Source organism: Protopterus annectens, chromosome 8.part0 (genome assembly GCF_019279795.1).
Source record: "Protopterus annectens isolate FY-2018-M chromosome 8.part0, PAN1.0, whole genome shotgun sequence".
Taxonomy (NCBI): Eukaryota; Metazoa; Chordata; order Ceratodontiformes; family Protopteridae; genus Protopterus; species Protopterus annectens.
Genome location: NC_056741.1, coordinates 647,966,534 through 647,987,557, shown reverse-complemented (window position 1 = coordinate 647,987,557; position 21,024 = coordinate 647,966,534). Strand labels below are relative to the sequence as shown.

The following is a 21,024-nucleotide window of genomic DNA, read 5'->3' as shown; positions in this document are numbered from 1 at the left end:
GTGGAAGAATGAAACAGAAAAGGGGAAAAAAAAGACACAGTTTGCAGAGAGGAACCAGTGTCTACATTCCAAATAGCTATAAAAGTATTCACAAAATAGACAAGAAAAAATAGAGACTTGACAAGTATATGATTGCTGGCATCTTCCTATGTACTCAAAGCAGACTGAATGATCCAAACAATTGTCAGGGGAGAATAATGAATCCTTAGAGCTCCACATGAGGTACACCAGAAGCATTTCAATTAGTTAGAGGACAGATGGGTAGCAAGAGTCAGCCAAAAGCATAAAGGGCACACAGACTGCAAATAGGCACGAACAATAATACACATAATATTATTATAACATTATGTAGTGCTTCCTTAAATCTGTGGAATAAATGAAAGTGTGTAAAAAGCTGAGGTCTGCTCCCTCTGTGCCATGCTGGGTCTAAGTACAAGATAAAACTGTTCTTGCACATTTCTAAAGAGACTATGTGTTACTGTAATTAACTGCTTAAAAGAGACAGGAAGAGATGGAGAAATTTCACCTTAGATCAAGCTCCCAAGTTAACCTTTGCTACACATAAAAGGGATGTGCCTTCAAGTACATGTTTCATAAGAATTAATGGCAGTATAACATAGTTGGATATTGCTTATTTTCAGTCTCACAAAAGCACATATAAACCCCCACCCCATCCATTTTGCAAAATAATGAATCAGTGCCTCATACTGATAAAAATGTTAAACTTAGAGTTGTAGCTGTACTTGTATTCAGGGTAGCAGTTTCTGCTGGATGCTCTGACTCAAATAGAAATTATTTTCTTAAAGTGATTGGCTGCAATCATGACATGATGAAATATTAGTGATTTTGTTGTTAATGTCGGATCCTGAGATTATGAATTGCCCACCTAAGACTTTAATTGCATTCCTACTCATGTCACCTAATAAGCACAAGCTGAGGCTGACCGAAAACCTCTATCTTGTCTTCTGACTTCTGTAACATCTTTAGTAAAATGACTTCTTTGACAGTGTTATTAATCATATTTTATCAGCAGTTCAGCAAATGCCAGGCTATCCTTGTTAGTAATAGCTTCATTTTACATCTCAGAATGAAGAAATTAGATATGATATGAATTCAGTAGCACTAAGGCAGTCATTACAAAGAGGAATATAAAAATACAAGAAAATGAGATACAGATACAATCTAGGATGAAACAAAATCAGTATATGCACTGAAATCTGGATGGAAAAGAGAACCATTCATAAAAAAATATGTTATACTACATGCTCTAGCTGAGAACACTTAAAACATGGTAGTTTTTAAATAAATAGTTTTATTTTACCGTAAAGCATAAAAAATGTTTATCCTAATCTGTCAATGGACAATGTCTATCCTTGCAAAAAATACACTTATTTAAATAAAATGCCATGTTTAGATCCATTTAAAAAAAACTTTCTGTTGTTTTTATTAAAGACCTTTTATTAGCATCAGTATATTTGCTAAGGTACCACTAGCACTTCCCATAGCTCACATAGACATTTTTCTGTTTTGCACTGCCTTATATATGTTATTACAACACAAGTCCTGGTCTCCTTTAGCAAAAAAACTAATCTGTATACTTTGTGTCCATGTAGACACAATAAGAGGGCAGCATCACTTTATGGACACAAGCAAGCTTAATCAATACAAGCTAAAGAGCTTTCTCTAAAAAAATACCTAGTCTTTCATTGGTCAGGGAAGCCACAGCCCAGATCTTCATTCCTTTTATTCATTATAGCCTCTTCATCTCTAACCCACCCTAACCACTGCATTTCTTCTTTCTACACACCCTTACAGTACTTTTAATAGCTTTGCCCTACTTTCTATGTTTCTGATACTTCTTGTTTCCTTATAAGCATCTTCCCCATTATTCGTCATTTCTCTTTCTTTCTTAACATAGGATACACAGATACCAAATACATTCATTCTTTAAACTGTATATATTTCAGTATCTTCTGTAACCTTAAACCCTTAGTGCAGATTGATGTTAATTTAAGTAATGACAATTTCTTATTGTACTCCCTACCATGCATATATATTTCATATTCATTAGAGCTGTTTGTAATGAAATTGTTGCCTCTGGCCTGAGTTATGACTGAAAGGGGTCACTGGATAAACCCACTTGTCCAGCTGACACATGAATAATGAAACAAAACAAAAAAGAAACGGTAAAGTAACCTTAATTTGACCATATAATTCACATAACCAATACATTTTTCCTTTTAGTCTTTATTTTATCACAGAAGCCCTGCATTCTTCTTTTCCCATTCAGATACTAACTATTAATGATAGCACATTTTAAACTAGTCAAATGTGCCTATAGCTGATTCTTTTTATTAATTCATTTGTTAAAGTTGTAAGTGTAAGATTCCTTTCAGCCACAACTTAGACCATAGGAAGGTAACATGAAAGATATATAAGATTAGAGTTAGGTAATTTACCTTAGGATCAGATCTTTTAGTTGTTTTAATATTAAATATTTGACAAGTAAAATTAAAATATATGCTACATTTCATTGTAAGGAAAACACATTAAACATTTGTGCAAAAAACAATTACTAACAAATATGTGTAAAAGAAATAAGGGACTAACAGACTCGTTAGTAAAGTGCAAGTCTTTGTTAAACATATGTATTAAGCAATTAAACAAACTGGAAACTACTACTTCTAGGAACATGTAATAGAAATATGATATTAAACGAGATAGGTGCATAATGACTGACTGAACTGTAATTCAGCAATCACTGTATTATTAAAAGCATATAGATGAAAGTCCAAGAAATGTAAAGGTAGGGAGTACAAAGTATAGAATGTTGATGGCTGTGCGGAGAAGATTGGGACAACAAGGGTGTGATGATCCACCACTGGACCAGTAATCAAGGAGCCTCAAACTTTACCACTGGCACCTGTGAGGGAACGTTCACTGGGAGGATAACAGGTACACACACAGTATTTACAGATGCAGCTCTTTGCATCAAGTGCAATTTCTCTTAAGAGCACACAGAAATCACAGTTAGTCCAGGGCTGGTTTCTCTACCTTTCTTCAGACCCCTAGTATGACTCTCCACTGGCACAGCTATAGAGTTGAGATCTCGGCTGAGTAACCAAGCCAGGACCTCCAGCACCCTCTCTGTCCAACCAGTGCTTTGTGTCCCTTCCCAAGTAGTTGACACACACACTGTTTGAGGTTTGATGTATATATACACACACACACATAGGAAAGGCTGGCACAGGTTTACTAGCTATGCCCTCTTCTGCCCAGACTATAAAGTAGTTTTCACTGCCACCAGTCACTCCTTATCAGCTACTTTAAGACCTTTAACAAAGGGTGCCCAATCTTACTGTATAATATTAATATTAACACAAATGGTAGTTTGACCAAGAGCAAGGCTATTAGAAGTGGCCCATACAGTGTCACCAAATAAATATGCAAGTACACTCAAAACTCAAATATCTCTACACATATCAGCCACAATGAAAGGTTTAAATATATTTAATAATAAATAATAAAATAACAAGACAATACTAAACATATTCACAGTGACATCAGAGTTCAAAACCACAGGAAATATTTAAAATAACATTGCAGGCTCACACAAATAAAGAAAAACATCTAAACTAAGCTTTACTATATTCCTGCCTATATAAAGAGTTATACTGTTCCCTAGAGACTTACTTCATTAGAGCAAGGCAGATGTGTGGTGAATGGGTCTTTTGTTGTTTTCAGGTCCAAGACATAATGCAGAATGCTTTGTCTAAGAGACTTCTCAAATTAATATCTAAAATATTACTGCCGGGATAGCTTGCAGAATTACATAATTTTTGGACATCTGACTTACTGTTCCCAGGCCAAAAAACCCCACTGCTAGAAGCTAGCATCATTTAATATCTGCCTGTAAAAATATACAGACAAGGGCTTTTTCTCAGATCTTTGGCAGATGCAAAAAGTCATAAAACAATTGCATTCCTTCATGCTTCAAAAGTAACAACTAGTTCACTCCAAGGACAATATGGAAACCTTTCTAGTACAGAGTTTGTGTCTCTAGCTGCATTGAACACTTGAGAGATAGCCTCTTTACTGCGTAGCCTATAAAGTAATTTAATTTCAGATATTTTTCTAAAGTTTGCTGGACTGAGGTCAACTCTCCAGTTTCCTCTATTAAGCATATTCATTTAAACAGTTACAGTAGTGCAGGTATGTGTCTGTTCTCTTCCAGTAGGGCACAGTATGGTTACATTTCAAACAAAGCACTCTACAAATACCTTTTTCAACAGACATGTCTGTACAAGCAGTTTGATATACACATGACATACAGTTCTAATACATTTGTAACACAATCATCTTTTATAAATTATTTTGATATTCACCAATGACATAATTATTTACAAAATTCCAGCTACCTGTGCAGGCAGTGTCTACTTTTGTCACAAAGGGATGCAAGCTGTGTGAGCAATTAGGTACTACAAGTATGAAAAAGGACACAGGCAAATAATATAGTGGTAATACAGTAACAAATGCAGCAAGGTAATGGCCATACCAGCATGCTCACAGAACATAACTGTGAAAACAAAGTTTGACAAGCAACACAGACAGCATTGGCTAGCATGGGCATAAACACAACAGAACACTCATCTTATTGAATAGCTACAGACTCACTTTATTGCAAACAATAGTGAGTTACACAGAGAAACAAAGTAAATGTGAAGTGCATTAAACATAATAGTACTTTACAGTGCATTGCCACTGCCACTGTCTCCAGAAACCACATCTTCAAGGACCAGGATATGCTGTGGAGAAAATCCAAGTTGGAGTACTCTGCCATGCACTTAACAGTACTCCATACAAGATCCTAATGAACATGGTGGCAGTACTTCTGTGGACTGTCTGCAATGCCAGTCTGAAGATGAACATAGACACTGACCATTCTGTTTTGTTCATCGGGAAGTACCTCAGTGACATACTGCAGATCAGATTATTGATTACTTAGGCATGTGGTGTCATGTTTTCACACACAGTCTCTGCTCATGGGCAGACCCCTTTCAGAAAGATTACTGATGCACCAGAAGTCAGAAGAGTACTCTAGTGCAAGTTGATGTACCTTTATTGAATGTGTGCCATAGCTGTGCTTTCATTCTATCAAAAGCCGTCCTCAAAGTAGTTTATTAAGGGTAGAGATGACAGAGACCACTCACACAGCTCTCCAAATGCCCATGGCACCTCCTGGTAACCAGGAATTGGGAGTCAGACCCATACATGAGGCAGTATCTTCTACAGTGTACATTATGAGTATTGGAAATGACAGGCTTCTGGTTTGGAAAGTGGCAGCATGGGACATGCACTATGGATGGTGGCAGTTTCAAAGCTGGAGATAACTAGGGTAGGCTGTGTCATACAACTTGACCGTTGTTCTAGGGTGACATTATTGTTTTTGTCCATAATTGCTAAGGATGCTACCTCCCTACTGCAGAGCCATAAGGGTAGGGTAAAGACTGTGGCTGTCCCAGGTGCAAGCTGTTAGGAAGTGAAACCAGCAGTATCAATGTTAGTGGTGGGTCTGCAGTGGCAGACTGCTGCACTTCAACTGACATACAAATGTCCACTATATGACTGGCCAGCAGTACTTTACAAGGCTAGCATCTATCATAGCCTGCCTCTGATGTATGTAGGGCTGTGTTACAGGCACAATATGCAGCTACAGCTGTAGCTGATAGGTATTGTGCATGGCCTGTCGAGGATGTGTCCCAGAACTAGTAAGGCCTCTGTGAGATCATGGAGCCCAGGGGTGATGCTATGGTTGATCTCATATACTCACTGGTGCAATGGATCCCAAATGTTCCCTGTGGCTGTCAGTATGTGCATACACATGATGGCCACATTGGATGACCATTGTAGAGAACACAATATGCACCTGCCGCATTTGGGGTCAACAACATACCTAAACCAATGTTGCTGTTGGTCCTGTTGCAGGACTGCTTTGAGTGGACCACTTCTTGTGCTCCTCCCTACAAATTATGTTCCACCAGTTCCTCCATGGCTGTGCCCCAGAGGGCATCATAGCCTGTACTGACTACACAGCACAAAGTCCTATAGTGCATCTGTGACAACTCCTCATCACAGTGAACCCACTGTACAATCACATAGTGATACCCCCACCCTCTCAACAATGGTTTTCATGTTTGACACTGCTACCTTGCCTCTCTATGACTATATCTCAGCTTCCATTGACCAGAATCCCCCTCATTCTGTTAGTATAAATTGCCACATATCTGCATGTCCTTAAGCACCTTCGCCAATAATGGTAGTTGTGACGATCAACCTCCCCCATTCTATGTAATGTATGTGGAGATGTCTCGTGGGCAGTATGACTTCATTGTGTACTGTCCGGTATAACCATTAGATAATGCTGCCTGCATCATTTTGCTCTGTGTTGCACAGGGTACATGGTAAGACACACAGACATGAACTAGATACTGATGCTTCACCTTGCATTGCCATATACTGTGCACAGCAACATATGGGAGGGTGTTGTGGCCACTGTTTGTTATCCATTTCTATCACTGTATCTGTCAATGAACATGATAGTGGTTACAATGAGTCCTGATGCTTGTGGTGGTGAAGAGTCTTGGATATTTTGGCTGGCTGGTCTGCCTCCTTTCAAAGGATTATGTCATGCAGCACACACAATGCTGGAAAGCACTGGCCAGTGTTAGTGAATTATACTGTAGTGCCCTACAAGATGTGTATAGACAGCAGAATTGGGATTTCATCAGGCTGAATACATGCTCTGCTGCATTGCTTTTTTGTGTGTGGGCAATATTATACTGCTGTTTATCCATGCTTTGTCAGTTCTTTGTGAGCATAATCAACCAGGGAGCCGGGGGAGGTATTCTGCATCACAGTAAGGACACTGGGGGACAGATATTGAGGCATAAGTCTCCTGTTCATATATGTATGTATGTGGTTGTAATTAAGTAGATGCATCTGTGTGAAGTGTTACTATGTTGCTCTGTGGGATGTCTCCGTACAGGAAGCAATGACACAGAAGACAGTTGTATGCCATATATGTAAATCAAGGGCACTGCCACAGTGCTGTGCAGACACATGGGTTTCAACCTGCTCCGTTCGCCCTGCGGGCTCACTCCACTCCCCTCCCTACCCCCAATTCCCACCCACCCCAGGGGTCCTATTGTTATAGCTCCCCAGCCACACCCCCTATCCCTACTAGCCTATCCTTCTCCTTCCCTTTCATTTCTTAACCCACCCCTCAACACACCCCTTCTACTCTTACCTCTTCCTCTTTGTCTTCCCTACTATCTTTCTTAATATTTTAGCCTTTCTCCTCTTTTCCTGCATATCTCTTCTATTATCCCTCCACTCTCTTCACCAGTCATATCCCTCTTTATACCCTATAGTATGCTGTAGTTCTCCCCCAACCTTCCTAACAGGCATACTTCCCCCCCTATAGTTTACCACCTATATCTTTCTCTTTTTCACTTTTTCTTTAGTTCTTTAAATAATGACTCCCTGCTTTCCAACTCTTCTTATTCTATCAGTCCTACTCTTAACCACCCTATTCTCTACTTACCATCTTACCTTCTTTGAAAACTCACTTAACATCCAGCCTACCTTCACACAAAAACAGACCTCGACAATATACACCTTCACATCATACTCTAATGCTAAATCCACCCCTAACTATCATCTTCCTAAATTTCACAGACTGTCTCACCTCACCTATATCCTACCCTCAGATAAAAAAACTAAACTTCTAACCTTTCTAAAGAGTAACATCATAACCAAGCTAGATAATCCTACCTTACTAGATGGTGACATCCACCTCAACCCAGGCCCAGCTTACCCCTCCCCTCAATTATGCTCTTCTAATCTCAATAATAAATTCCTCATAGGGCACCTTAACATTCAAAGTATAAACAATAAAATACCCTACCTTCATGCCCTCCTAGACACCTATTCTTTTGACATTCTATGCCTCTCAGAAATCTGGCTAAAATCAGGCACTAAAAATTCTGAGATTATACCCCAAGGCTATAATATAGTAAGACATGACCGATCAAAATGTAAAGGTGGTGGAGTAGCAATCCTTTTTAAAAATCAACTTAACATCACTACTCCACCAACATGTCCAAACCAGGATAGCAAAATAGAAGCCATCATGACTAAATTCCAACTAAATGCTAAAAAAGCCCTTTATATCATATGCATGTATCTACCTCCAGGTAACAATATTCCTATATTAGAAGACTTTCTTAGCTGAGTTTCTACCATCTACCCACAAGAAACTGTAATTCTAGGTGACTTTAACATAGACTGGAATACTATTAATGCTGAAAATCCCTCCTCTCATATTAACCTCCATGGTTTCTCCCAAACTATCACCTCAACTACTAGATTCAATAAGCACAGTAAGAGAGAGAGTATATTAGACTGGATACTCACAAACAATGTTAACAAAATATATAAAGTAGGTACCATGCCAGACGATGTCAGTGATCACTCCCTAACTTATATTACTAGAGAAAGGTCAGATTGTGTAAACGTCCCAAATATAAGAAAAATTCGCTCTACCAAGTATTTTAATATAGACCTTTTTCAAGCTGAACTCAGCACATGTAACTGGAATTCCTTAAAAACACTTCCTCTTGAGGATGCAGTTTTATTCTTTAATACTACTTTCTTATCCATTCTTGATAAACATGCTCCAGAGTGTTCCATTAGAATGAAGTCAAAAACAGCCCCATGGCTTTCCAAAGATACTAAAAAACTCATCCTCGCTAGAAATAAAGTTTGGACCAAATGGAGATGCCACAGAAACAGCCCAGATTTTCTTCACTTCCACCAGCTTAGAAATCTGGCTAAAAAATCAATAATCTCTGACAAAAAAAAATTCTACTGTGAACTTCAGCAAACTCATTTTAACAATTCCAGACAATTCTGGTTATCAGTAAATAGACTCCTCTCCCCAGGAACAGCCAAAACTCCTTCCCCACTAAATGCCGACTCAGACACCCCTCTCCTAACTGCAAATGCTTTTAACTTTTTTTTTCCCGAAACTATTCAATCCCTAGCTAGGCAAATGGACACCAACAACTGCTACCCTCCAAATAACCTAGCTAACTCTTCTTACAACTTCTCTCTAAATCGTATATCTACTTCTTACATCTACAGACTCATTCACAAACTGAAACCTTGTACCCCTTCAGCTGACAAGCTCCCTTCCCTTTTCCTCCAAAAAGCAGCCAAAGAAATTGCATACCCTATATCCATACTCATAAACAGAACTATCCAAGAGGGGTCCATCCCAGACATCTGGAAAGTCTCTCATATTATTCCACTACATAAAGGTGGCAACTCTATTGACTACTCCAACTTTAGACCAATTGCTCTCCTTTCACCCTTAGCTAAAATTATGGAGAAATGTATTCACCAGCAACTAGTGGACTATCTCTCTCTACACAACATTATAGCAAACTGTCAGCATGGCTTTAGACCTCATCACAGTACCACCACTGCCCTTCTTTCCTTTATAGATACTATCAACAAAAATCGCAACAATAATCTTCTCTCTTCCGCTCTTTTCATTGATCTCTCTAAAGCTTTCAACATGGTCAACCACTCTCTCTTAACAAACATTCTTGAATCTCTCTCTTTTGATAACCTAGCCATTAAATGGTTTAGATCATATCTTAGCAACAGACAACAAGCAGTTATATGGGAAAACCATATCTCTTCTCTTTTGCCTATTTCCATCGGAGTTCCTCAGGGCTCCATTCTTGGTCCACTTCTCTTCTCCCTCTTCATTAATGATCTTCATTCTGCAATCCCACAAGCAGCCTGCATTCAATATGCAGACGACTCGACCCTTATTTGTTCTGCTCCATCCACTACAGAACTGATCTCACTTACCCAAAATATATTTAACACTGTTGAAACATGGTTCTCTCGACGGTTCCTCCTACTCAATGCCAAAAAAACTAAACTTCTCCTTTTCACCCCCACCACTCGGACCCCCCCATTAAACTTCACCATCTCCTCAAACAATGACACTGTCATCTCACCTGATTCGACAACAAAACTGCTAGGAATAACCATCGACAATAATCTCTCTTTCGATCAACACATTAACAACACCATCAAGTTAGTTAACAGAAAAATAGGATCCCTATATCGAATTAAACCTTTTCTAACCCCAGCAACTAGAACCAAGATTGCCCAATCCCATCTTTTATCTACTCTACTATATGCCTCTCCTATTTATACCAACCTTAAGAAAATCAATCTTAATAAACTTGCAACTTGCTACAACAACATTGCCCGCTTCGCCACTGGTAACCCCTTCAGAACCCACCATTGTCTTAACTTAAAACTACTAGGGGGCTTGAATTCCAAAACTACCTGCTAATTCCTCAACTCTCTACTGCCCATAGAATACTACATCAACCTGACAACACCCCAATTCTCTCTCAACTGTTAATCTCTTATAACAATCTCAACTCCCTTCGCTCCTCTCATAAACTCATGGCCAGATTAATTAAGTCCAACAACTTTGCTGGTGACTGTCTTTTCACTAACACAGGTAGAAATTGGAATCTTCTACCTAGTGACATAACTCTGACTACATCTCTGCCTCTTTTCAAACAGAAAATTAAACTGTACTTCCAAAACCACTGGCTCTGTTCCTGCAGTACACCTGACTAATTATCTTATTTTTCACTCTTTGACTCCTCCACTCGTTTCCTCTCTACTCTAACTCCTGTTCTGATTCTACTACTTTTAGAATTTTAAGTATTATACATATTCTGTAAAATTGTTGTAATTTAAGAACTGTACATTTTTCAAAAAATGCTTCGATAGTGTGAATCTCTCTCATGCATTTGTTCTTTAATCCTTATAAACTGTATCATATAGTAATCTATTTTTATGTAATGTACCAGTATATAGTGGAGCTTTTCTCCTCGAGCCTCTGCTGAAAATGGACTTGTATCCAGCCAGACTAGCCCGGTCAACAAATGTAAAATAAATGTAAAATAAAATAAATAAAATAAAATAAAAATAGTATCTGTATTGTACATTATCTGACAGTTGATGGAATGGTAGCCTTTCCTGTAGCTATAATGTTGTTAGTAAATACTGAGTGAGGCCTTTATTGTTAAATGAGTGAAATCTGTGGCTCTCACCACTAAAGGGAAGGATGCAATATCATAGAAGCAATGCATATTAGTGGCTTTTTCCCTTGGGGTTTTGCAAAAGAAGATTTATTCCTCCACTTGTGTAAGCAATAAATCAAGGAACAGCTTGAGTAGTCTATATACTAAAGTCTGAGATATGCCTGGTGTTTTTGCATTTTGTCTCTGGAAGGTCACTGTAGCTAATTTAGTAGCAGCTACACATATCTTGATATCCTAGGGTATAAGTCATGCATGCTGCATTTCTCCAAATCCAGTCTGTGGGCCATACAGGTCAACCAATGTCTTTATGATGCCTGTATCTGTGCAAAGGTGGTCCTTTAGCTATTGGTCTTTTAGCTGGTGGGAAACTATCTTTTGACAGTGCTACTTTCACTGGTGCACATGACCACAGTGTACACCTGGGAGACTGCTGGTTAAGCATATGACATACTGCTGTGTAGTAGTAACCGGAACTACCAACATTTCTGTCTCTGCAGTTCTACAACTTTCATCGTGCTCTTTGACTTTATACCTGGACATAGCCATTGTGTGACTTTGTATCTGACAATAATGATTCACAACTTGCTTTTGCCTATCCATATTTGCATGCTATCATGCACTGATTAGCCTGCACAACTTCATTTGCATATCATTGTACAATCTTTTGCATAGCCCCTTTTTCTGCATCTCTTTTTCCATTGCCCATAGCACTATGTGGTTCTATGTGGAGTTACCTAGCTGTGTGTTCTGAGTTTCAGCACAGAAATGCACTGTAGACTTCAGCAATTGCCTGTGAGTATACCCACTATAATTACTGATACATTTCAGTTATTACATTCACTGCCATGTGGAAATATATTATTTGTAAGGATTCAGCACTAAGTAGCCATGAATAAAGTCATTGCTGTTTAGATTGTCAGAAATCTGAATACTTTACTTTATAATATTTATAACACTATTAAGCTAATTTATTATCTGAACAGTAGTGGCATTAAACAGTCCAGTAAAACATCTCCATCATTCACTAATAATGATAAGGACTCCTCAGACATTACTCTTTTTCAGGAAACACACCCTTCTAAATAATATCTTCACTTAATTAGAAATGGTTGATTCTTAACAGTACCATCATCACACCAGAAAGGGAGGGGGAGCAATTAGTAGATATACTGCTGAAAAGCCCACTCACAGCGGCTAACTTCTCTGATGCTGATCTTAATTCAACAGATCCTTTTGCTGGAAGAAGACTTCTGAATTCACGGTTACTATTGCTAATCATTGTTTACTTCATGGCATAATAGTCAAAGCAGCTAGGAAAAAAGTATTCTTTTGTTTACTCTTACATGGGAAAAACTCTATTTCATTGTTGCTTAATCTCAGTACAGATATAAAGAAACCTGGCTTTCTGTCACTTCCAAACAGTAAAACATTACCTGCTCAAATGAAGTGTACTGACACATGAATCACTAAACTGCCACATTTGTATGTTACTTCTCTCACAACAGGTTTAGAAAAGTGAATGTATTCTCTGCCTTTCAGATATGTTTATATAATTATTACGCAGGTTATTTAACATTGAGTTGTTCCACTATCATTTTCCTTCAAGCTGTCATTTCATGCTTTTGAACCTAAACCTCTTAACACAGATTTCATAATGCTTATACCTAACTAAAATATTTCTATCCTTGGTGCCATGACCATTCGCAGGAACTTCTGTCTATAAATAATTTAAATGCACATATTGCCCACTCCTTTCAATGTACTGATTTCTTGAAAAATCTCCTGTAAATTTTACTCGTTAAGGGGAACTGGACAAGACTATAACCCACTTCCACTATTTAACTTGTATTTATTACCAGAAGTTCAGTACATTATATAACTTCAACTTAAAGGAATTAAGCTGGCTGACAAAGAACATGAATTTTCATTTGTCTTCAGTGAGTCTGCAGTGAAAAATCTGGATGTGCCTGTGGACAATGACGATAACACCATCTTCTTATTTGCAGACATAAAACTTGAACAATTTTTGCATTTGTTATGATTCAGCTGGCTGGACTTTTTGCATTTGCTTTTAAAAAAAAATCAGGAAATCTTAATTGAATGTTATACTAAGAATCATTCTGAGTTTACAGCCCTCCTGCTACTAATCTTTGCTCTCTTTGTTGCTATACTCCCTACTGTGGCTAACTTTCTCACAAATCAACTGTATAAAGCAAACATGCCACCCCTACTAACAATCCTCACCATTATGTAATGCCTCAACCTAAAACTGTAAAAGATGTGTTCGGTCTATGTACATATGTAAGTCTTGAGCTTCAATGCTATGTTACTAGTCAGTGTTAAATTTGGTACTATGTAAATTTGAATACTTCTGCATACTTATATTTTGCTTAAAATTTAACTGTGGAGCTTTTCTCCCCTGAAAATGGACATGCATCCAGTCGGACTTTCCCAGTCAACAAACGTAAAATAAATAATAAAAATAAATAAATAAAATAAATTATTTAATGCAAAAACTCAAAAATACTACCACATTTTCAACAAAAGCATCATCAATTTTAAACCTGGTATGGTATGAAATTTCTGAGTCTGGATCCTTAGAAATGTTCCATCCCCACTGATGGGTTTTTCTGAAGTATGGAATGTTTAACAATCAATCTTAAATAAAAAGAGAATGAAGTTTTACTGTTCAAATGAAGCACAGGCTCCTAATTTATATACTTCTTCCTATCAGCCTCCCAGCAGGCGGGAGGCAAATATACGGATAGACATGTAGAAAGATCACCCAAGAAATGGAGAGGAATGCATATAATGTATGTGTTGTGTATGGACTGTACACTTTGTTAACCTGTGTGCTTGTATACTCTATATGTAGTGTAGACACTGTATGCTCAATTATTCTGTATCCATATATATTGTATAAGTTGTGTATAAACACTATGCTTTGTGTTACTCAGTGTGTTTAGAAATGTAGCGTTGCAAAATGCAGACACTAGCTGGTGGAATGCTTTAAAATGGCAAAGAGATAGAGTAGCAGAATCACCTCAACAAGGAATGTGGACTCTTTTTTAAATAAAATAAAAATAATCAAGACTGCGTTTTAAAGGATTTTAGAGGATTAGTTGGACTGGTAGAATACACAGCAGAATTGTTTTTTATATTTACAAAATAAAATTACTGCAGCAGTATACAGTCCATAAGTTATATATATATATATATATATATATATATATATATATTATACTACTGCTTCATACTGAGTATTTTTCATAATACAACTATGTCTGCTTTGTTATAATGCTGGTAAAAACTAGTCTAGTTCAATACCGGCACAATATTGTGGACTAAATCTTTTGTTGTGGGCTGCTGAATAGGTATTATTCTGTAGGTTTCAATAATTGCACCAGATTTTTCATTTTCTTTTGATGGACAGAAGAAGAATCAATCTTCTCACTGTGAAAAGTAGAATTTTTCCATGATGGTACAGTCGCTGCCAAGAAAATTGCTTTGCTTGCCTTTTCATTACTTTTATTAAGTTATTTTACCCTGCAAGTAGGATTAATATTGTTCTTTCAGCTGCAAGTGACTACGTCTCTCTTTAATGTATTTATTTCTTACTGATGTTAAGCACTGTTCCTGTTGACATTCTTGCAGCTGGCTTCAAGTTTTGTTTACTTTCTGCTTAAGCACTAATCTAAAAATAGGGTATAATGTAGCATGTAGTTTCAGTTGTGTTTCATCTTTGGAGTATAAGGAAAAGAAAAAATGGATTGTTACCACAGTAAAGATAATGGAAAAATGTTTTGGCTGAAGAAATTTTAGTTTGTTAAGTGTTAATGGAAGTAAACATTTGTAAGACTTAAAACATACAGAAACCATTGATGTGGTTATTTGCCACCAAAGAAAATATAGTTTATTTTTTGGTACCTGGAATCCTACAGTCAAGTCATGAAAATTAAGTATGTTAGAGATGCAAGACGTTACATTTCTTGTAGCAGAAGAAGATGGCATTAGGCATTTAGCTGTCCTATAGCATTGTCAGACGAGTCTTGCAGTATCATAGGCATCTATGTGTTGTGACAGCTGGTGTGTCAGTCACCCACACTCCTTGCTATTATGTCATCTGTGAACAAATAAAACAGCAAAAACAGTGAGAACAGAAATCACAATTAATCAACTTTCAACTCACTCAGAATTTAACCCTCTTTGTGTGTCATTTTATTGCTGCAGGTACCACGATCAGCAGGATGTGACGAGTAACTTCCTGGGTGCTATGTGGCTCATCTCAATCACGTTCCTTTCAATTGGCTACGGTGACATGGTACCACACACTTACTGTGGCAAAGGGGTCTGTCTCCTGACTGGCATCATGGTAGGAGGTCATTGCCCTATTACTCTAAACAAAGACATTAACTGGAATTCAAAGTCTGGGCTGGGGAATCTGTCACTCTGGGTAACTTATCACATGACTCTTTAAAGTAGAAAATTTAAGGTTCAGCAGTCCTTTACCTGAGTGGTACTCAGAAATGAAAGGGTGTTTTTACACTGCTAAAGCTGTTGTTAATTTGGCACATTAACATTAATCACAATTTTGTATTTTTATGAAGTGCTTAGATATAAGCATTTTGTGTTATGGGAATCTGAAAATTTCCTGATTACCTTTTGTGACAGGTTCCTCTACTCCATGATTTATATTCAAATATAGCTAAGGAAAATGATTTATGGTCATAGTAGTGATCTTTTAAGTAGTAATATGTGTACTAAAGCCAATATAAGTTATGAAGCCTTGAAATTTCTTTCCAACTATGAATAATGATGCCTGCATTTTTTGAGTTAATGCAATAACTAACAAGTCATCACTAATTAAATGTGGGCTTGCTGCACAGGTACAGAATGTATTGTAAAGTGTTTTATTATTGTGTGCGTTTTTATGATATTGTATTTATAGGTGAAACTAAAGTATAAATCTCATTCTGTATCATTAACCTTTCTAAATATTCATTCAGCCCTTTAATTCTGTATGAAATCATTGACTACAGATAAACACTGAGAGATTCAAAGGACTTGTTTCACAGTGAATAAACTTTGCAGGTATTATCTTGCTTGAAGCACTTGGGATTTTTCTGTCCTGGACATCATTCTCTGATAGTACTTAATCTCTAAGTGGGAATTAAATGCATGCGGTGTTACAGTGTATCCTTTTTCATTTGCTTTGTTTTTACTTCTCTTGGAAAGCATCTGAAAATAGACATGCTTCATAAACTCAAGTCAACAAAAATAACTATAAAGGAGCTAATTCTTTCTTGGTTAACTAACTGTTTGACTCGTAGTTCAGATTTGAGGCAAAGTAAATCAGCTGCAGATCGGGCCTGTTTCCCTTAAATGTTTTTAGTGTTTTGATTTCAACAATAATTGTTTCTGTTGTGGGGGAACCACAGATGCACTGGTAATGCTGTCTTTTTCACTGTCTGTCAACAAAGGGCTATAGGCAGTAGCGATATGCACAAAACAGGGATAGCTAACGAAAGATATGAGTGTGAATTTAGAGACATAATAAGCATGGTTAACAGTGTCAGCCATGGTATATATGTCACCCTGAAAATGGAGCTACTCAAAGGAGCATCAGTTAGATTGTAGAAGAAAACTGAATGTCAGAAACCCTAACAGTATTATGGAACTGTACAGGTACACAGACTAATATGAAGCCTCTTAGGTGAGTATAGGTAGGTAGGTAAGAAAGCTGCACATCTGTCAGAAATCCAGAACTGGGCAGCACTTTGTATTTGATTCCTTAATGCCCAATCAGGTTATCATTGATTTCTTTAGAGCCTTATTGGTTTTAGTGCCTGGTATTACAGAAATGACAAATTATCAAAACATGAAAGAGTTAAACATATTTCATTAAATATGTTTCACATCAGACTTGGTCACCAGCTCTCTTGGAAATATAAATATTTGTACTCCTAGAAGGCATTTGTTGCCGAAGTGCTAGAGAAGTGATGTTTTTCTTGTTGAATAAAGTGCTTGCTGGTACACTTTTTTGGTTATTTTGGCCTTTGTCATATTTTCTTAATTTGGGACTCTGCAGTTGTTGCTTCTCTTGGAAATATAACCTGCCATTTTTATACAACCTCAAAAGTAAGTAAAAGTTAATAAAAATGAGTTTTGAATCTTAGAAGGCATTAGCCATGGCTTTAGTTTACAATGTGTGTTAAATAAAGATCTGCAGATGTCATTATCTTATTTAAATATAACCTACCACAAAGTGTTGTGTCCTCAAAATGTGTCATATTTAGCTGCAGATGGTTGGAAGCCTGCCCCATTTTTAAGAGAGTTGGGGGTCCTTCCCACTTAGAACCTGTTTCTGTGCACTGACTTGGTAAATTGTGTTTCACTGAAATGAATGACATTCATTTGTAACAGATCTTAAAACAGTTAAATCCCAGTAGGTGCAGAAGTGTCTGTTTTGAAGAATGATGTTATATTGTGATGCTCACAAGTGAAAGTGAATACTAGAAGGCTTTCCGGGCCTAAGTTATTCTGCTTCTAGGTCATACAACTTCTGAGATTATGTACTGTACCAGATCTCTTTCTTCTGGGTGATTCCCATATTAACCTTAGCTCAGTCTCCTGACCTCCTTTGGTGGTATCCATCTTGACATATTTTTGTTGTTGTACTGCCATAGAGTGTTTTGTAGTTTTCTAATCCACTTTAGACCTGGACTCTGTTTTTGTGGTATTTTATTTTCAGTACCTTTAAAGGGTTTATTGTTCACAGTAGCTTCCTCAATGATGTTGTTTCTTTTCCATCTCTTCCCCTGAGTAGCATCCTTGGTTGCAATGATTCATGACAACATGCTGTTCCTTCCTACAGTATAATACAGCTTCACAGTTTTAGTTGCCATTGTGCTATTTCACGAGTTTTGCCATCAAGTACCATCACAGATGCACTACCATACCTCTCAACTGTCCAGATGTTTGCCTCATATTTTTCATCTGTTCCTCATATATTTTTATTTTTGGGTAAATTGTTGGCAAATCGTTGAGGATGGAAATTAGAAAATAATGACAGACATTTAAATTTCAGAATTTATACTCTTCAGAAAATCCATGCTAATGGAAAAACCTATTATTCTACCAACATTCTAAGTTTATAAGAGCAATATTGAAAATTTGTCCCTATTTGTGGGCCTTTATTCCCCATTATTTATGGCGTTGTCCAGATTTCTTGCTCTAAGAAGTTGAGAGGTGTGGGTACCTCAATTTTAACAAGCAGAGCGTCAACATTCACCAGTGCAGTATAGGTTTCTTCCATATTGTAGTGTTTACACAATCTCCAGTGCAACAGTCTTGCCACATTATTATGCCTTTCAGTATACTTATCGTCATCCATGAGTATATCACACTCTGCAATGAGATGTGAAACTGGTTCCGGTTCTGTTTTACAGAGCTTGCATTTGTCTGCTTATCCCACTTTTTCAGAAGACTTTCTGAACCCACATGTATGTAACCCACTATCTGGCACTACCAGAATTATCTTTTGGTTTAAACTCACCTCTTTTTAAACATTTCTTTGTCAAATCTGGTCATCATAAGGTTTTATAGAACTTCTCTATATGTACCATTATATTGTTAGACTTTTCAAATGTATTTCTTTATATTATTTTCTTTTTTTTTTTTGACACTATCAATTGTGGTTATACTTCTGGTTTGATTTCTGTTACCACTTCCTGTATGGAGAAAACAAAGGCAATCCAGAAGGCTAAAGTCAAGTCTGGTATCCAGACTTCCTGTATGGAGCTGAATATCTTATTGCACTAAGGGTTTAGAGAAACAGGAAGTACAGAAGCATTTGCTGTTTTTTATTAACACTGTTTTAACAACTTAAAAATTGTATTTCTCCATCAGCAAGTGAAGTAAGCAATGTACCATACTACTTTTACGGTTATGGCAAACATTTTCACATAGTTTTACAAAAATAAAAAAATCATTTAATTTCACTTTTATTTTTTTTAGAACTGTCCTTTGATTTTCAGTGTTGCTATCATTCCTTATTGTTTGACTGTTTACTTTATAACTTGTGTCCTTTTTGTCACATTTCTTGATGCTGTATTTACTGACAGTAAAATTGATGTCATACAGCTGAACTAGACATGGATTATTTTAGACCATCTGAGGAACTCTGGCTATTATTCAAGTAACAATGAAAAGTATATCAGGTTGGTTTGTGTTTTATGTATTGAACTGTATGTAATAAGAATATAGATTTAGTCATTTGCCAAAAATGGTAAGTAGGTCACAAGGAGCAATGTTAATATAGTAGCATTAGTAACTTATTTGCAGTGAGCTGACACTTTATTCATAAAGCTGATGTAGAAAATAAAAAAATACATTTTGAGTATCTAAAAACAACAATAGTTTGTTTTATGCTTTATGTACTGAAGTGCGTGCACTAAGAATATAGATCTACTCCTTTGACACAAATGATAGTTAAGTCACAAGGTGACGTGTGCATACTATGAAGTCTAATGTATTTTCTGCACTCAGGCTACACCTAGGACATATATGCTTACCTTATGTATGGCTCTACTTTTTATTTGGGTTTTACACGGTTTGAGACATTGGTTCATAACAGAAGAAACGTAATGTTTTCCAGTTCAAAATCTTACTAGCCCCAGGGATGTCCAGTTCTAAGGAAAGTACTGTGATCATATGTGGCATCACGTTATGCTAATGTTGAGTTTATGGTGTCCATAATTTCTTCTGTTTTGCATACAGATGCACACAAACACCCCCTCCTATCCCAGAATTCCACTGTCATGACTATTAAGTTTACATATTAAATATAACTTTACATACAGTGCTGTAAATGATCTCAGATGTAGTATGCATTTTGATGTGCTTGTATTTTTAAAGAACTAATACACTCTCTCAAAGATGAAAGTCAAAAGTTCTGCAGCCATAGTGCAAACTACCTTTTAATGTACACTATCACATTAAAGAAATGCAGACCCTGGAACTACATTTCTACTTATTAGACTGCTTTTTTATAATTAAAAAAAATCAGACAATTGTAATGCGACACAAGCTCATCTGAAAAAACTCCAAAATGCTTTTACAGAACCATATATCATACCTGAATGAGTTATTTTATGAAAACAACAAAGCACATTATCCAGTTTAATACTTTATTGTATTAATTTAGTCTTAGGGCAGCATATGCAAAAATATGTGTGGTTAATGTCAGACAACATAAATGAACACAAAGGCCCAGTTTTGCTTTGGGAATATTTTAATAAATGTTGCATGCTTATCCTTATTTATATTGCCATTTGTCTTAGTTGGACATCGAAAAAAGTACCCATTGGGCATGCAAGTGATTGCATTTTAAATTGGTTAGGTGTACCAAAGTGCAGTTTGGGAACCATACTGGCATGCTTACCCCAGCGTACCAGCTAAATGCATAACTAAAGCTGTGTGCACTCAGTATAATGTACATCTTTCCCTGGTGTGGGGTATCCCTTGCTCTGATGATAGACAACATGGAATAGTCCAAGTCTTTAAAGATCCAGGCATATGGCACAGCATACTGCTTCTGCCTGCAAAATACCTTAAGTGGATTGCAAAGAGGTCCATTAGTAGGGAGTATGTTGGAGTATGACCTGTTTTTTGAAAGTGTATCGAGTTAAAAGCTGAAGAGATTTTTCTTTTTATCCAGACAAACAACATGCTTAAATATATCAATGTTCTACTAAATGAGAACATTTGTGATTCTTTTAAGATAATTAGCATAAGCTGCATTAATTTACATGTTAATGGT

The 21,024-nt window shown here is 36.9% G+C and overlaps 1 protein-coding gene across 1 annotated transcript in view; it reads left to right on the top strand.

The window, feature by feature from the left end:
* KCNN3 (potassium calcium-activated channel subfamily N member 3) overlaps window positions 1-21,024 on the top strand; it is a 2,562,115-nt gene that overhangs the window by 1,678,251 nt on the left and 862,840 nt on the right. The window contains exon 4 of the mRNA XM_044080129.1: window positions 15,435-15,576. Coding sequence (XP_043936064.1) covers window positions 15,435-15,576 — 142 coding nt within the window. The remainder of the gene's footprint in view (window positions 1-15,434; window positions 15,577-21,024) is intronic.